General features: G+C 41.8%; 1 protein-coding gene across 1 annotated transcript; it reads left to right on the top strand.

Annotated features, from left to right (window-relative positions):
- Nucleotides 1-1,863: 1,863 nt before the first annotated feature.
- LOC145450756 (putative RNA polymerase II subunit B1 CTD phosphatase rpap2) lies at nt 1,864-4,423 on the top strand. Its single transcript, XM_080329265.1, has one exon. It carries the CDS (start codon nt 2,655-2,657, stop codon nt 3,969-3,971), a length of 1,317 nt encoding a protein of 438 aa, XP_080185391.1. The 5' UTR covers nt 1,864-2,654; the 3' UTR covers nt 3,972-4,423.
- Nucleotides 4,424-14,229: the final 9,806 nt, after the last annotated feature.

Here is a 14,229-nt window from a genome sequence, read left to right as displayed (position 1 = left end):
GCCCCCCCCCCCCCAGACACACCCCAGACATGAGGTCCGAACACCCCCCAGACATCCTCCATACACGATGTCCGAACTCACCACGCCCCAGACATGATGTCTGAGTGTCAACGCAGTCCGAACACACCCCAGACACGATGTCCGAGTGTACACGCAGTCCGAACACACCCCAGACACGATGTCCTAACGCCTCTTCCCCAGACACACCCCAGACACACCCCAGACATGATGACCGAATACCCCCCAGACATCGTCCAGACACGATGTCCGAACTCGCCACGCCCCAGACATGATGTCCGAGTGTCAACGCAGTCCGAAGACACCCCAAACATGATTTTATGAACACACCCTAGACTTGATATTTGAACACAGGCCGGGACATGATGTCCGAACATGATTTCCGATTGGCAACGCAGTGTGGACACACCTCAGTCATGATATCCAAACACCCCCAGACATGATGTCCAGAGTGTCAATGCAGTCCGAAGATACCCCAGACATGATAATACAATAAGATCAGCCATGTTCACAATAAGAGCAGTCTCATGTTCACAATAAGAGCAGTCATGTTCACAATAAGAACAGTCCTATGTTCACAATAAGAGCAGTCATGTTCACAATAAGAACAGTCTCATGTTCACAATAAGAGCAGTCATGTTCACAATAAGAACAGTCTCATGTTCACAATAAGAGCAGTCGTTGTATTCACAATAATATCAGTCGCAGCACCACCATATCCCCCGGACACGATGTCCGAGTGGCAACATAGTCCGAACACCACCCAGACATGATGTCCGAACACCCCCAGACACGATGTCCGAGTGTCAACGCAGTCCGAACACACTCCTGACACGATGCCCGAACACCCCCAAACACGATGTACGTACGTAAAGTACGTGCGTACAGGTACAGTGACCCAGTCGAGACCGATAGATTGATGACTCGAAGTTGACTCAAAAAAATTAGCTTTGAGTCACGAGTCAATTTACATTTTGAGACACAGAGTCAAGTTAAGTCGTGTCTGGGGGGGGTTCGGACATCGTGTCTGGGGTGTGATCGGACTGCGTTGACACTCGGACATCATGTCTGTGGCGTGGTGAGTTCGGACATCGTGTATGGATGGGGATGTCTGGGGGGTGTTCGGATATCATGTCTGGGGTGTGTCTGGGGGGGGGCGTTCGGACATCGTGTCTGGGGTGTGTTCGGACGGCGTTGACACTCGGACATCGTGTCTGGGGGTGTTCGGGCATCATGTCAGGAGTGTGTTCGAACTGCGTTGAGACTCGGACATCGTGTCTGGGGGTGTTCGGACATCATGTCTGGGTTGTGTTCGGACTATGTTGCCACTCGGACATCGTGTCCGGGGGATATGGTGGTGCTGCGACTGATGTTATTGTGAATAATACAACGACTGCTCTTATTGTGAACATGAGACTGCTCTTATTGTGAACATGACTGCTCTTATTGTGAACATGAGACTGCTCTTATTGTGAACATGACTGCTCTTATTGTGAACATGAGACTGCTCTTATTGTGAACAGAATTGCTCTTATTGTGAACATAATCGAACCAACCCTCCTCCTAGTATTTGGTCCAAAATCAAAACCAGAATTCGTTTCGTATCATGGACAAATACGAGTGGATATCGGGAAATTACTAAAGTTTTATTCAAAATTCGCATGAAAATTGTATATGAAATGTATTATAGATTCCCTGTCCAAGTATAGATAACTAACCTACGGAGGTTAGTTATCTATAGTCCAAGTCCTCAGGCTCATCTCTGGTATGAAAACGGGTTTGAATCGTATATCCGGAAGAAATTCATGATTCAATGCACATGATCCATCCGAGAAACATATAATAATAATAACTGAACGATGTTCTTCGTGCAGAAGTTCGAAGGGTAGTTCGTTTATGTGTTCTTCCATGTTTGTGGATTCTTCGACAGTGGCCCTTCAGAACATATTTCGATCGCCCTGATAATTAAATGACGGATCTGGTGAGGCAATGATATATATCATTGGGTGCGGGTAGCATTCCTATCTCTTAGTCTTAGCCCGTATATATAGTTACGGAGTAAAGTTGCCGGTACGAAAGTAATCTTGTGCTGCGCTTTACTCGATGACTTACCAATCCCTCTGTTCTCCACAGCTAAGCTGTATTGCTGAAGGCTCGACGCTGTACACAATGTGTGTGTTTGTCAACTACTGTATTTCGATAAACAGTAACACAATTACATCTGTCACTCTGTCAGTCCACACACGAATATTCTGAATTCTCACGACAATTGACAAGACTGCTCCTTCTGCCGTACACGGCCTGAATATTATATTTATCCTTACATTCCGCAGCCAGAGGCAAGTGGTGGCTAGTTTGTATGCAGCTGGATTCTCTCACAATCTCATAACATTACATAGGCTAGCATTTGAAAGTAGGCTACCGAAAAAAAGGACTTGTTGGTGACTGACTTGAATTACATCAATCTGATTTAAAGGGCTTGCTCAATGAACTCATCACGTACCGGCACAATGCTATTATTTTAAGCTAAAGCAACAAAACAAAACTTCCCAACATTAATCTCTATTTCATGAACTGTCAGCTGCATTGTCATCAAACCCTTCCTATCATCTCGTTTAGTTGCTTGTGCAATAACAATGAAATCTGGTAGACCCAACGTAGTGAAAGAGTTGGAACAGAGGAAGCAGCGGGAAAGAGAAGCTCATGCCCTGGTTGTGACTTTAGTAGACAATTCAGTGTCGAAAGATTTTTTTCTGAATTCCCTCAAGCAACTTACTGTCCATCACTACGAAGACGTGACGGTCGAACGCTCGTTGGCAGGCCTATGTGGATATTGTTTATGCAACAAGAACTTGAATGCAGTACCTCAACAAAAATACAAGATCGTCAAGAATCGCGTTTACGATATATCTGCTCGAAAATTGTTTTGCAGCAGTCGTTGCTACGCTGCTTCCTGTAAAATATTGGAACAGATATCGTCGGTTCCTCTTTGGTTGAGGGAGACCGAGACAATGCCTGACATAGAAATTTTTGATGATACAGCCAAAGTGGGAGATGAGGTAATATTACGGAATAAAATCTCAAAAGCAGATATCACACAACTCGAACAGGATTTCGATGGGAAAGCAAAGACAAAGGATGATGATGCAATGAAAAACACTAAAGATTTGAATGAAAGTGAAAAATTACCCGAGCACTCTACTGGCCAAGTACAATCGATCATCGGTGAATCTTTAATGAGTACTCCTTCCTCGGACGCTGGCTTACCTGCGGTATCACCGCTAGACGAACTTCGAAATATTCTGAATCAATGGATTTGCCAGGACAGTTATGATTATCTCTACGGGCGCCAAAAAACTGAAAATCTTGAAACTTCAGTCGCAGCAGGTGATGTGGAAGAAATTTTATTGAATAAAACAGAATTCGAAGGAATTGAAGCAAAAGACGGCACACAAACGGATATTGGGCTTGAAAGATCCATGAAAAAGTATGAACGCATCGTAGAAGACGCAAAAAAATACCAAAACAAGGTGTCAGGCTTTTTTGGTGGTGCCATAGAAATCAAGGAGCGACAAACAACTGCCGTTACAAACGATGGACAGCAAGTGTGCGACTCTGAGATTCGTGTTTTTCGAGAGAAACTTGTGTTAGACAAATTGAAGAAGTTTATAGATGATTTGACCCCGCCACTTCCGAGCGTTTATCCGGAGCTGAGATATCTCGTAGGGACTCTGAATTTGTCAAGCAAAAATGTCATGGCGAGAACTGAATTATGGCCAATGTTAACTGTATCGATATTATATCTTTTAACTGTGAAAGTCACCCCATTGGATAAGATTCTCAGTTCCAGAGAGATTGCAAGGGTTTTACAGATAGTGTTGAAAGTCTTCAATGTGGACGCTTCCAGTTTGAAAAAAAATGCATTTCAGATTCTATCAAAATTTGATAAGTAGGAGGAGTGTAGGACTAATGTAGACTGCAATTTTTCAGTACGTCAATCTCGATGCGACTGCGTTTTTTGACAATATAAAGTCATTCTTGTACTGTATGAGCCATTTCAATAGTTTTCTGGGTTGTATTGACGTTATAAGAGGCAAAATCATGTATCAGAAAGAACTTCATGCTGCATTACTGCAGCCACTTTTTACATTCTGGTTTCAGCCAGGTTCACTATGTGTTTATATAGATCACATTACATTACTACTATTAGTGAAACTGTGGGAATATAATTTTTACAACCTCGCCAATTTGCAGTGTCATTACTCGTTCTGTAGTAGTAAAGATTGATTTTGAAAGCTGTCACCAGTGAATGAATGACTAATAACAATCTGTGAAGTCTCATCTCAATCTACTTACTTGGGTCATTTTTATACATCTTGACTTTATTATACTTCAAGCAGTTTCAGCATGTCTTGAAAATTGTTACTTTTATTGGTACTGCAGATACTTTGACTTGAGTATCAACAATGACTATTTCCACCACCTGTATACATCAATGATTTGCGCACACCTGTACTCGGTGAGAACGAATACTTCTGAATCACGCGATTACGATTACAACAAAATCAAGAAGTAGTCGATTACGATTACATTGGAAAAATAATTACTATTACATTCATTTTGCTTCTTAGAACAAATCTTAGAAGATGTATTGGAAGACAAAAGAAGGATTGCAATGAAAGGCTTAATGAGATAACAATTTTCTTTTCACTTTAGCACCTGACGAAGGAGCGGAGCTCCGAAAGCTCGTGTAATAAATAAGATTATTACGTTGCAATTGGACGCTAAATAAGGTGTGATAGCAACCAAGATCCTAATGATTTTCTTTATTAATTATGCGTCATTTGCTTGTTCGTCATAAGGCCCATTGCCCAACTCAATAGGGGAGGATTTATCGCACCCGACGTTTTGCATTCTTGCCAGGTCCGTAACTGCCGCACCCCAAACTCCCGACACGGTGGGGAGCGAGCTCGAAGGGGACTCAAAAGTATTTCGTAAATCAATGTCAATTATAGAGTATTTTCGAAAGATTTAATTAACTTTAAACTTTTCTTCGACCTTCGCGATCTAAATGTCTCTAGATAGCGTGATTTTGAAATTCATACCCCTCCCTCAGGAAAAAAACATGCATAATTTACGGGAATGGGCATTCAGTTCCGGTCATTACCGCGCCACGACACACCAAAAGACATGCAGTTTCGGCCAACATGCGACTCCATGGAGTGTTCTACTAAAGAAAGACCTTGGCCGAAACTTAGTGAATTGGTATATTGCCAATAGCCGCGCTCGGTAGGCGTGACTAATAGTCCTGTCCTTCCAATCTTAGCCCACGATGCAAATGATTCCGCCCGGGCATCTCACAAAGGAATAAAGGCATGACAATTTGTGTCTGCGTCTCACGAAAGTTTTTCTTTTAGTCTGCTACGTTTGGGCAACTAAAATATCTTTTGATTATATAACAGAGCGGAGGTCACGAATGAACAACATACTATGAAGTAATCATACCAACATAGCGGATGTTATAATTGAGAATTACGTGCCCCCAGCTCTACAGGTAAATCTGACGATCGGGGCTGAGAGAGGATTAAAATGAATAGTAATCAAGGCTGTGGAGTCGGAGTCGGGAAAACTATAATAGATGGAGTCGGAGTCGGTGGGAAAATACTGACTGGAGTCGGAGTCGGAGTTTGTGAGAATTACTATGACTTCGACTCCGACTCCAACTTCTCTATCATGAAAACATTTGCTTTCAAAGAATTTTCAGTAGAATTTTTATGTACCACCAACCACTGCTATTATTAACCATACAGATCAGGTGCGGCCAGCCCGTGGCACGAAGACCAAATTTGGCACACGAGAAGGTTAGGTGTGGCCTGCGAGGGAATTCTCGAAATTATTTATGACATCAGGTACAATTGCAAGGCCAACCAAAATTTGATTAGCATGACCGCGAAATTTGATGATGACTAAACCAACAGTTCTAACGCATTGACGTAGGCTATCCAGGGGCCAGCCACATTTATCCCAGATCTTCGTATATGACCAATTGACCATGAAGTAGAATGTTTCATAGCAGATTTATTGGACTTGAAATTTTTCTCGGTACTTCGCATGATTCATTGTCACTAGATTTCTTGCATTCAGTATTTGAGCACCCTTCTGAAAATTATAAATACATATTATTCACAGAATTGAGTCTAACTGTATTCGCAATTAGGAGATACGGCTTCGCTTGTGCACTCGCAGCGAGATCGTCGACAAAACATTTGCACAAAATGATAGAGGCATGTTCACTGATACCATCGATTTTGCTATGTTTAAACGTCGAATAATCCTGTCCTTGCCAAATGAGCCCAGTGGTATACAGATGCGACCCCCAATGTATGTTAGCGACATATTTATTGATACATCGGCTGGTTTTGTAAAATTGATGTAGATATGACCAAACGATGCTCCCCACTTGACAAAATTATAAATATTTGTAGTGTAGCTTATAGCTGTTTGGGTCCCAATCCTTGAATACTTGATTAAGTACATGCAGACTAGACATAGGCTATGGTCTTTGACTATACTTAACTAAATTCCATTTCTGACCAATGTCTATTGTTAGTAGTAAGAGTGTTTGTGCTTGTAATCAGGATAGTGTGCAATGACAAAATTAGTAAGTTCAATTTCTTTATTAGTTGCTGAGTCATACGTATGAGCTACACTTGGATTTTTTATCTACATTTTTATTAAACAGGATTGGATATCTGCCATATTTGAATGATTCATACATTTCAGGATATTAGAGAGTCCATGTTATAAAAACTTGAATAAGGAAGGATATTTAGCAAATCTTTATTTCATGTTAATTGCATAGTGGATAATCCGAGCTGTGCCACAATGAAACAATTTAGCATGCCACAGTTAATCATATGTTTGCATATGTTTAATGGTTGTATGATAGTCATTCAACCGACAATGTGGCATATAATTTTCGAAGTAAATTGGTAATAATGCTGGAGTCGGAGTCGGTACGTTTAAAGACCCAGGAGTCGGAGTCGGAGTCGGTACGTTTAAGACCTCAGGAGTCGGAGTCGGTATATTGAAAATGTGTGGAGTCGGAGCCGGAGTCAGTGGTAAAATTTACCGACTCCACAGCCCTGATAGTAATACAGCGTTGTAATCAAGTTACAAGGTTCCGAGTCACAAGTCAATCTCGTCACTTCTATAGTTTTGACTCGAGTCATTTTCAATTCACCACCGAGTCCAAGTCACGAAGTAGCGTGTCAAAATTTTGTCAAAATTATAGCGTTAGGTCAAAAAAAGTCAAAATTGTTTACAAAGTCAAATTTTTTTTGCAACCCGCATTTGGTTTGTGTCGTAGATTTTGCACTGTCGGTGAACTTGTCATTTGACATTTTTCAGCTTGTAGCCAATGATATATACATACCATACTAGCCAGTCTTCAGGATTACCGGACCACGACCTAACATTGACCTCGTCCTCCGCCACATGCCACCTCATTTTGTCGCTTGCGTCTTATATTCTCGGCATTACTTTTCATTCAGTGTGCATGCCTCTTATTTACTTCGCCTAGGCCAGTGGTTCCCAACGTGGGCGATATCGCCCCCCAGGGGGCGATTTGGCGGTCCAGGGGGGCGAAAATAGCGAAGGGGGCGAAAACGGACGAAGGGGGCGATGGCGCGTTAAAACCGCTATATTGGAGTCCAGGACCGCAATTGCCGCACCCCAAACCCCCAATTGGGATGGGAGGCCCGAGCTCGAAGGGTCCCAAAATTTGTTGGTGAATTAACATGAATTAGTGTAATATTTGGGAAATTTATGCAACTTTTTAAAAATATTTTCGCGCTGCGCGCGATTTAGTGATGTCACAGTTCTTGCTTATTGGATACCCGTCACCCAAGAAATAATACGCATGAGATATGGAAAAAGGCATCTCTCAGCCATTACCACGCCATGACGCAGCAAGGCATATGAAATTTCAGGCCATGTAACATGCGACTTCGAGAAGTGTGCCAGAACGAGAAAACCTTGACGGAAAAGCACTGTCTTTATGCTGACCGACGACACACATATATGTTAAATTGTCCATAGGCCCCTAAATGGCTGGCGCCAAATGTTCCTGTCCTGGCAATCAGAATCCCACAAGATTAATGCCATCCCGCAGAGAAAAATTAATTGTCAGTGCAGAAATACCAATTCTAAATCGTGTTCGTCTTTTAGTTCAGTACGTATGGGCGATTTGAATATCTTTTGACATAGCAGACATGCCACGAAATGCCATCACCTAACGAAGTCTTTATACCCACGGGTCCGCCAGAATATTTTTGATTAATAATTACGGATCCTACATTTTCCAAGACACCTCACTCAGCTCTACCGGTAAATCTGAATCTGAGAGGATAAAAAATTGACAGCAATATATATGCAATTCCCGAACATATTGATCGATCCAATCATGGACGATAGAAATTTTTCGCGCTTCACGCGAATTAAGCCGACTAACTAAAGAGTCCAATAGTTTTTGCTGAAAAGTAGTGGTAAAGAGGTATCGGGGGAAAGAGTCTGAGGGGCGAAGCCCCCCAGACGTTTGGTTTATCACCATATCGGGGGCCCAAGACACACGTTTTGGGGGCTGACGAAGTGCTGTTACGGTCCTTTTGGAGTCAAGTCGGAGAAATGACATTTTTTAGGTCAAATCGTCGGTGATTACAGTTTGTATGCCTATTTTTCGGTTCCCCATATTTGGGGGGCGATGATCGGTGCGGAGCTTGAAAAGGGGGCGATGAGTCGAAAAAGGTTGGGAACCACTGGCCTAGGCTGAGGTGGGTGTCTGATCGTAATGGCTACTTCAAGTTGTTTCGACACCTTCCTATCTTTTCATTGTATCGCAGTCTTGTGATGTTTTTGAAACGATGAAAATATTAATAAACCTGATTGATTGATTGATTGATTGATTGATTGATTGTTGTAGCCTACTTTCTAGGCCTACCGTTATAGACGGCCCATTCTCTGTTCAGTGTGAATCATACACATTCCAACGAAACAAATACGTTGACATGGTGTTATGCTTAACGTACCGCAATATCCTAACTGAAGCGAGAGCGTGAGCATTGCATAGTTCTTATGGCAAGATGCGCATGATGAAAAATTGTGATATAGACAGACGCCATTGTCAGAATGAAGCAACACGGTGTGTCAACAGCAGATGTGGTCAGTAATGAAGTACTTATACTTTTTCGAAGTACTCAAGTAGTTTTCCTCTACTTCTAGTACTTACTCAAGTAGATCTGATTTTCGCTACTTCTACTTCGTAATATCTTGTGATCTACTTACTTACTTTTCGCTATTTTCTGTTTGCAAGTAGAAGTCTTCACGGAGTACCAACATTTAATTGTCCCCAGAACTTAGGATGCGCTTCGCGCACTGTAGTTTTGGAGTGTCAAATATATGTTTTCACGAAAGTATCGGTGAATATAATTTAGGCACCGGATTGCGTGGTTCGGCTTATACCGCATTGTCGCCCATTTCAAATATTTCATCACAGTAAATATGGCCCACCATAACCATATTAACGTATGCCAATCGCGCAAAGTGTTGAAACCGTATCCGATATAGCCTAACTTCTCCGTATTGCTCCTAGCCTAAACTATAGGGGCCTTATAATATGGAGTAGAGCGCCATGTCATGGTATTTTCTGAAACGGAGTGTTTGAGTAAGGGTTAGTATCGCATTTTCATATCAATACTATAATTTGCATCCCATGATGCGGACGAATGCTTATTCTGCCGAAAATTGATACCTCTTGGGATGCATAAATACGAATCAAGCTCTCTGCACCTCCCGCGGAGCTCAATTTGCAGCTTTTGACAGTCCATGCGAACGAATTTCGAACGTTTTCAAAACTACTTACTTACTTGAGTAGATATAAATTCAGTCAATTCTACTTCAAGTATTTTTAGGTTACTTATGAAAGAAGTACTTCTACTCGTACTTAATTAGATTTTTCGTCGCTACTTCTACTTCTACTTGAGTAGCGTTCTTGACTACCTTGACCTCCTCTAGTCACCAGCAGTATACGCAGAACTTCAGTGTTGTCAGCCAACAACTGCTGCTGTTGAACGTTCTTTCTCCATTCTTGGCAAGCTAATTAATAGGGACAGACACTTTCTACCCGAGAGTCTAGGATAGGGTTGCCATACGTCCGGAATTTCCCGGACATGTCCGGAATTTCACTGTTCAAAGTAGCGTTCGGGAGGAATTTCTAAAATATGCCAAATGTCCGGAATTTTGACGTAGCCTCATAATTTTTTCGTAAATCAACATAAAAACATTATTTTGGGGAATATTTATGCTGATATATGACATTTTTCTTCGCGCAGCGCGCGATCAACTAACACATTTATTAATTTTATTATGGGGACTACCACCCTCGCCAAAACTGCAGTAAAATATCAATAAAAACAACCTTTATTTCCTGGAATAAGTCTAATCGCCTAGATATCGTTCAGGCCGTTGAAATTCTTTTTTCAAAGATAGTGGTTCGAAACGTGGGGATCTTTTGCCTTTATTCTGGGGTTCGCGAACATGATGAACGTAATCAGCTTCCAAAATAGCCCTCGAGTAAGTCTGGGCAAAGGTGTTGACTTCTTTTAGTAATCAGCTCGTCAAATTTTGATCTGGGCCGCGGAACATTTTCAAATTGGAGATGGAGTCGCGACCATAAAAGGTTGGAAACCACTGGATGTGACGTGTTTATAAAGCTCCGTGGTGCGCACCGGCATAAGGCTGGTAAAAAATCTTATCGGTGGGACATGAACATGACTTTAACGATGTACAATTACGCTCCCCGTATTTTCGAATTCACCGTCCTCCACCAGCTCTACCGCTAACTCTGATCATGTGGGCGGAGAGTAGTAACTATATAGTAATATATGGAACAACCAATATTATTGACAAAATTCATTCAAAATAATTTAACGACCAGATGCATATAGAATCATACAGCAACCCCATCCCCCCTAAAGTGGCATCGATTACCCTATGGTGGGCTCAAAATAATTGTATATTTGAACGGGAAGGGGATGAAAAAAAAAGTGATTTCGGTCCCGGTTTCACAACACACAGCCACATACTCCTGAACCGGATCGTGACGACTCTGGTCTATGAGTAAAGCTTTGCTAGTGTGACGTCACAACTCATTTTGAAATCCAGTAGTGGGCGGTAAAGAGTGTCCGGAATTTGGATTACAGAAATATGGTAACCCTAGTCTAGGAAAGCATCTTTCGTTGTTGTACTACTACAAATTTTAATTATTTCTACCAGAAAACGTGATGTAACTATACTGGAATTCTTCATATGGTCAGATTTCATTTAAATAAATAGGGATGGTGTGAACCTCTGAAAGGTTCGGGTTCGTGTGAACACGAACCTTTTTGAAAGGTTCTGTGTGAACACGAACGTGAACCTCGTGACGTCATATTGCTATATTATTGTACACGATACCTAGCGAAGACTCGGGCCACATAATGTCGCATTGCTGAAGTACATATTGGCGTTTTAAACGTCGCTAAATGTATCAACCGCGGTTATCAAAGGATATAATAATCTCATAAAATCAATACATTCGTCGTTTTGCCAACAATTTCGACGAGGACTTACCAGGAAATATAAGCTTACGCCTTAATGGTCTTAGCCAGACCGGACAATGTGTTCGGAATCTGAGTATTGCTACGTTTATATTGAGCAGAGTGTAAAACGGGTTTCTATACTCGCTACCAATACCATAAACAACAAGTTATATAGCAGTAGCTAGCACCTTAATCGCACGGATTTGGTTTTAAATGATACAGTAAAGATATGAAGTCGAGATTGACCCAATACGCCCGCTCGATTTTTTTACATCAGAAAACGATGTCAATGTCATTGATTGGTTGAATAAGCATCATTCGCTGACTACGTATAATGCTCGTGATGTTGTGTGATTGCGGGTCAAGCTCACAGCAGAGAGTCACTAAATATTCACAAACGGAAAGCTGGATATTTCGAGAAATTTTTGGTAACAAAAATGCAAGTAAATCCTTTAAGGTTGTCATGGTGCATGCTCGTTTAGTGCTGATTTTTTATGCTGCCAGCGCCATGCATAGAGAGACCCACAGTTGAAATGCAATAAACTTGAACCAAAGATCTTATAATTAAATGCAAATTACAATTTACCAAAAAGGTTCACAGTGCAGAACCTACCAAGGTTCTGTTGTGAACGCGAACCTCTAAATTTCCGAGGTTCACACACAGAACACGAACGTGAACCTCACGTTCACACCATCCCTAAAATAAAGTTTTTTGATGTCGCAAGTTGTCAGTCTGTGAGTCAAAAAAGTTTTTTCAGGGCATAAACTACTTCGTAAGGACGGACAGTACCAACCAGAAATGAAGATAAGTAGTACAATTCTTACACCATGTGGGAAAACACCTAATTTGCATACGTTAGGTCAAAAATACCGTGCCGGCTTCATAGTCGCTTTTACTTCAGTACAATTTCGTCTCTTTCGTTGACCGGAATGGTATAGAAAGAGTGAAATTGCTCACTAATGTAAACGAATAAAAAGGTAACGACGTTTCTTAGACAGTTTTGCTGTTAGCTGCATTAGTCGGGATATCAAAGTACTTCGCAATTTTGTGAGCCCTTTCTGCATGGTTTAGTCAGGGATATCCCTGGGTTTAGTACTGCATTTAAAGAAACAGTGTGACATGTTAATTGTATTTGTGTGTCTTACACAGTAATACAGTCTATTTGTTGTCAAAATGTTGTAAATACAACTACCTTGCCATTTATTATAGATAACTATAATTTTACTTTAGGTATATCTATAATAAAACGCAAGAATTATTTGTATTGCTTTATGCCTGGGGTTCTTGAAGTAGGCTATGGTCGCGAAGGGTATAAATTTGGGTCGCGACAGCCCCAAAACGATTGCTTAATTTCTTGCAACTATCAAATTTCTTCGCGCGATATCCTGCGCATTGTTTTTACTTATAAAAGCGCACTGTGTTGAGTATCGTAACCTGTAAGCGAGACACACAAAAAGTCGTTACTACAATGGCGTGATCATGATAATGTGCTGACCTCTGCATTACTCAAATTGGTTTGATGTCATAATCGGCCGTAACTGCCGCACCCGATATTTTTTGAATTCGCAAAATTTACAGAAATTAATCAAGGTGTGTGGGGTGTGCAATGGTACTTCGTGGCCGCCTTTTCCGCGGTGTCCGGTCAATACCGAGAAAACCATTACCGAGAATGCCATTACCGAGAATGGACACCACCGAGAATGGACATTACCGAGAATGGACATTACCGAGAATGGACACCACCGAGAATGGACATTACCGAGAATGCAATATATGCAATGCAGGCATGTTATGCATATGCACAGGTCGTGTGAGTGCATCACGGCGTTGCCACATTCGGTATCGATGCTCAGGTATAAATTTCTCAACAACGTCAGTCCCAGTAAGCTATATTCTTGACATTGGCCATTCTCGGTAATGTCCATTCTCGGTGGTGTCTATTCTCGGTAATGACCATTCTCGGTAATGTCAATTCTCGGTAATGTACATTCTCGGTAATGGCTTTCTCGGTAATGTCCATTCTCGGTAATGGTTTTCTCGGTATTGGTATAGAACCCTTTTCCGCCCACACCGGTGCGCATAGTGACATAGCGTTTTGGCCTACATGCGGCTGGCCAAAATGCGGCGCAAACAAAAACCGGATAAATGTGATAAATCCTTGGCCCAAAATGACTGTTGCTGGTTGGACAAAACCTTCGATATTGATATGTCCGGTCTTCGAAATCGTCGACCCCGAATAGTCTCGTCCTTGCAATCCGAGAGCCCCGCATTACAAATGTGACCCGCAGAGGAAAATAATGCACCCGATTTAAAATCGCGCGCGGCACACATGGTTCATAGAACTGCATTGCGCCCTAGCGTACAACTCGTCTGCGCCTTCTCTATTTCATACATGCCCGACTACCGTAAATGCGTAGCATACTGACATAAAAAAATGCATCCATGTCAATGTGTGAGGCTTGGGTCACGAGATGAAATAAAACTCAGATTTGTGTCGCGGTCAAAAAAATTTAAGAACCACTGTTTTAAGCGATCAGCAGTAGTGGTCAAAGTAGTCATCGTCGGTACTCAAGT

This window comes from Botryllus schlosseri, chromosome 11, assembly GCF_051294905.1.
Source record: "Botryllus schlosseri isolate E-star chromosome 11, Bs_hap1, whole genome shotgun sequence".
NCBI lineage: Eukaryota > Metazoa > Chordata > Ascidiacea > Stolidobranchia > Styelidae > Botryllus > Botryllus schlosseri.
This window is presented reverse-complemented; position numbering and strand designations above follow the sequence as displayed.

Excerpts from the sequence above, each read along its gene's own strand:
- LOC145450756 (XM_080329265.1), top strand. The coding sequence starts at position 2,655 with ATGAAATCTGGTAGACCCAACGTAGTGAAAGAGTTGGAACAGAGGAAG.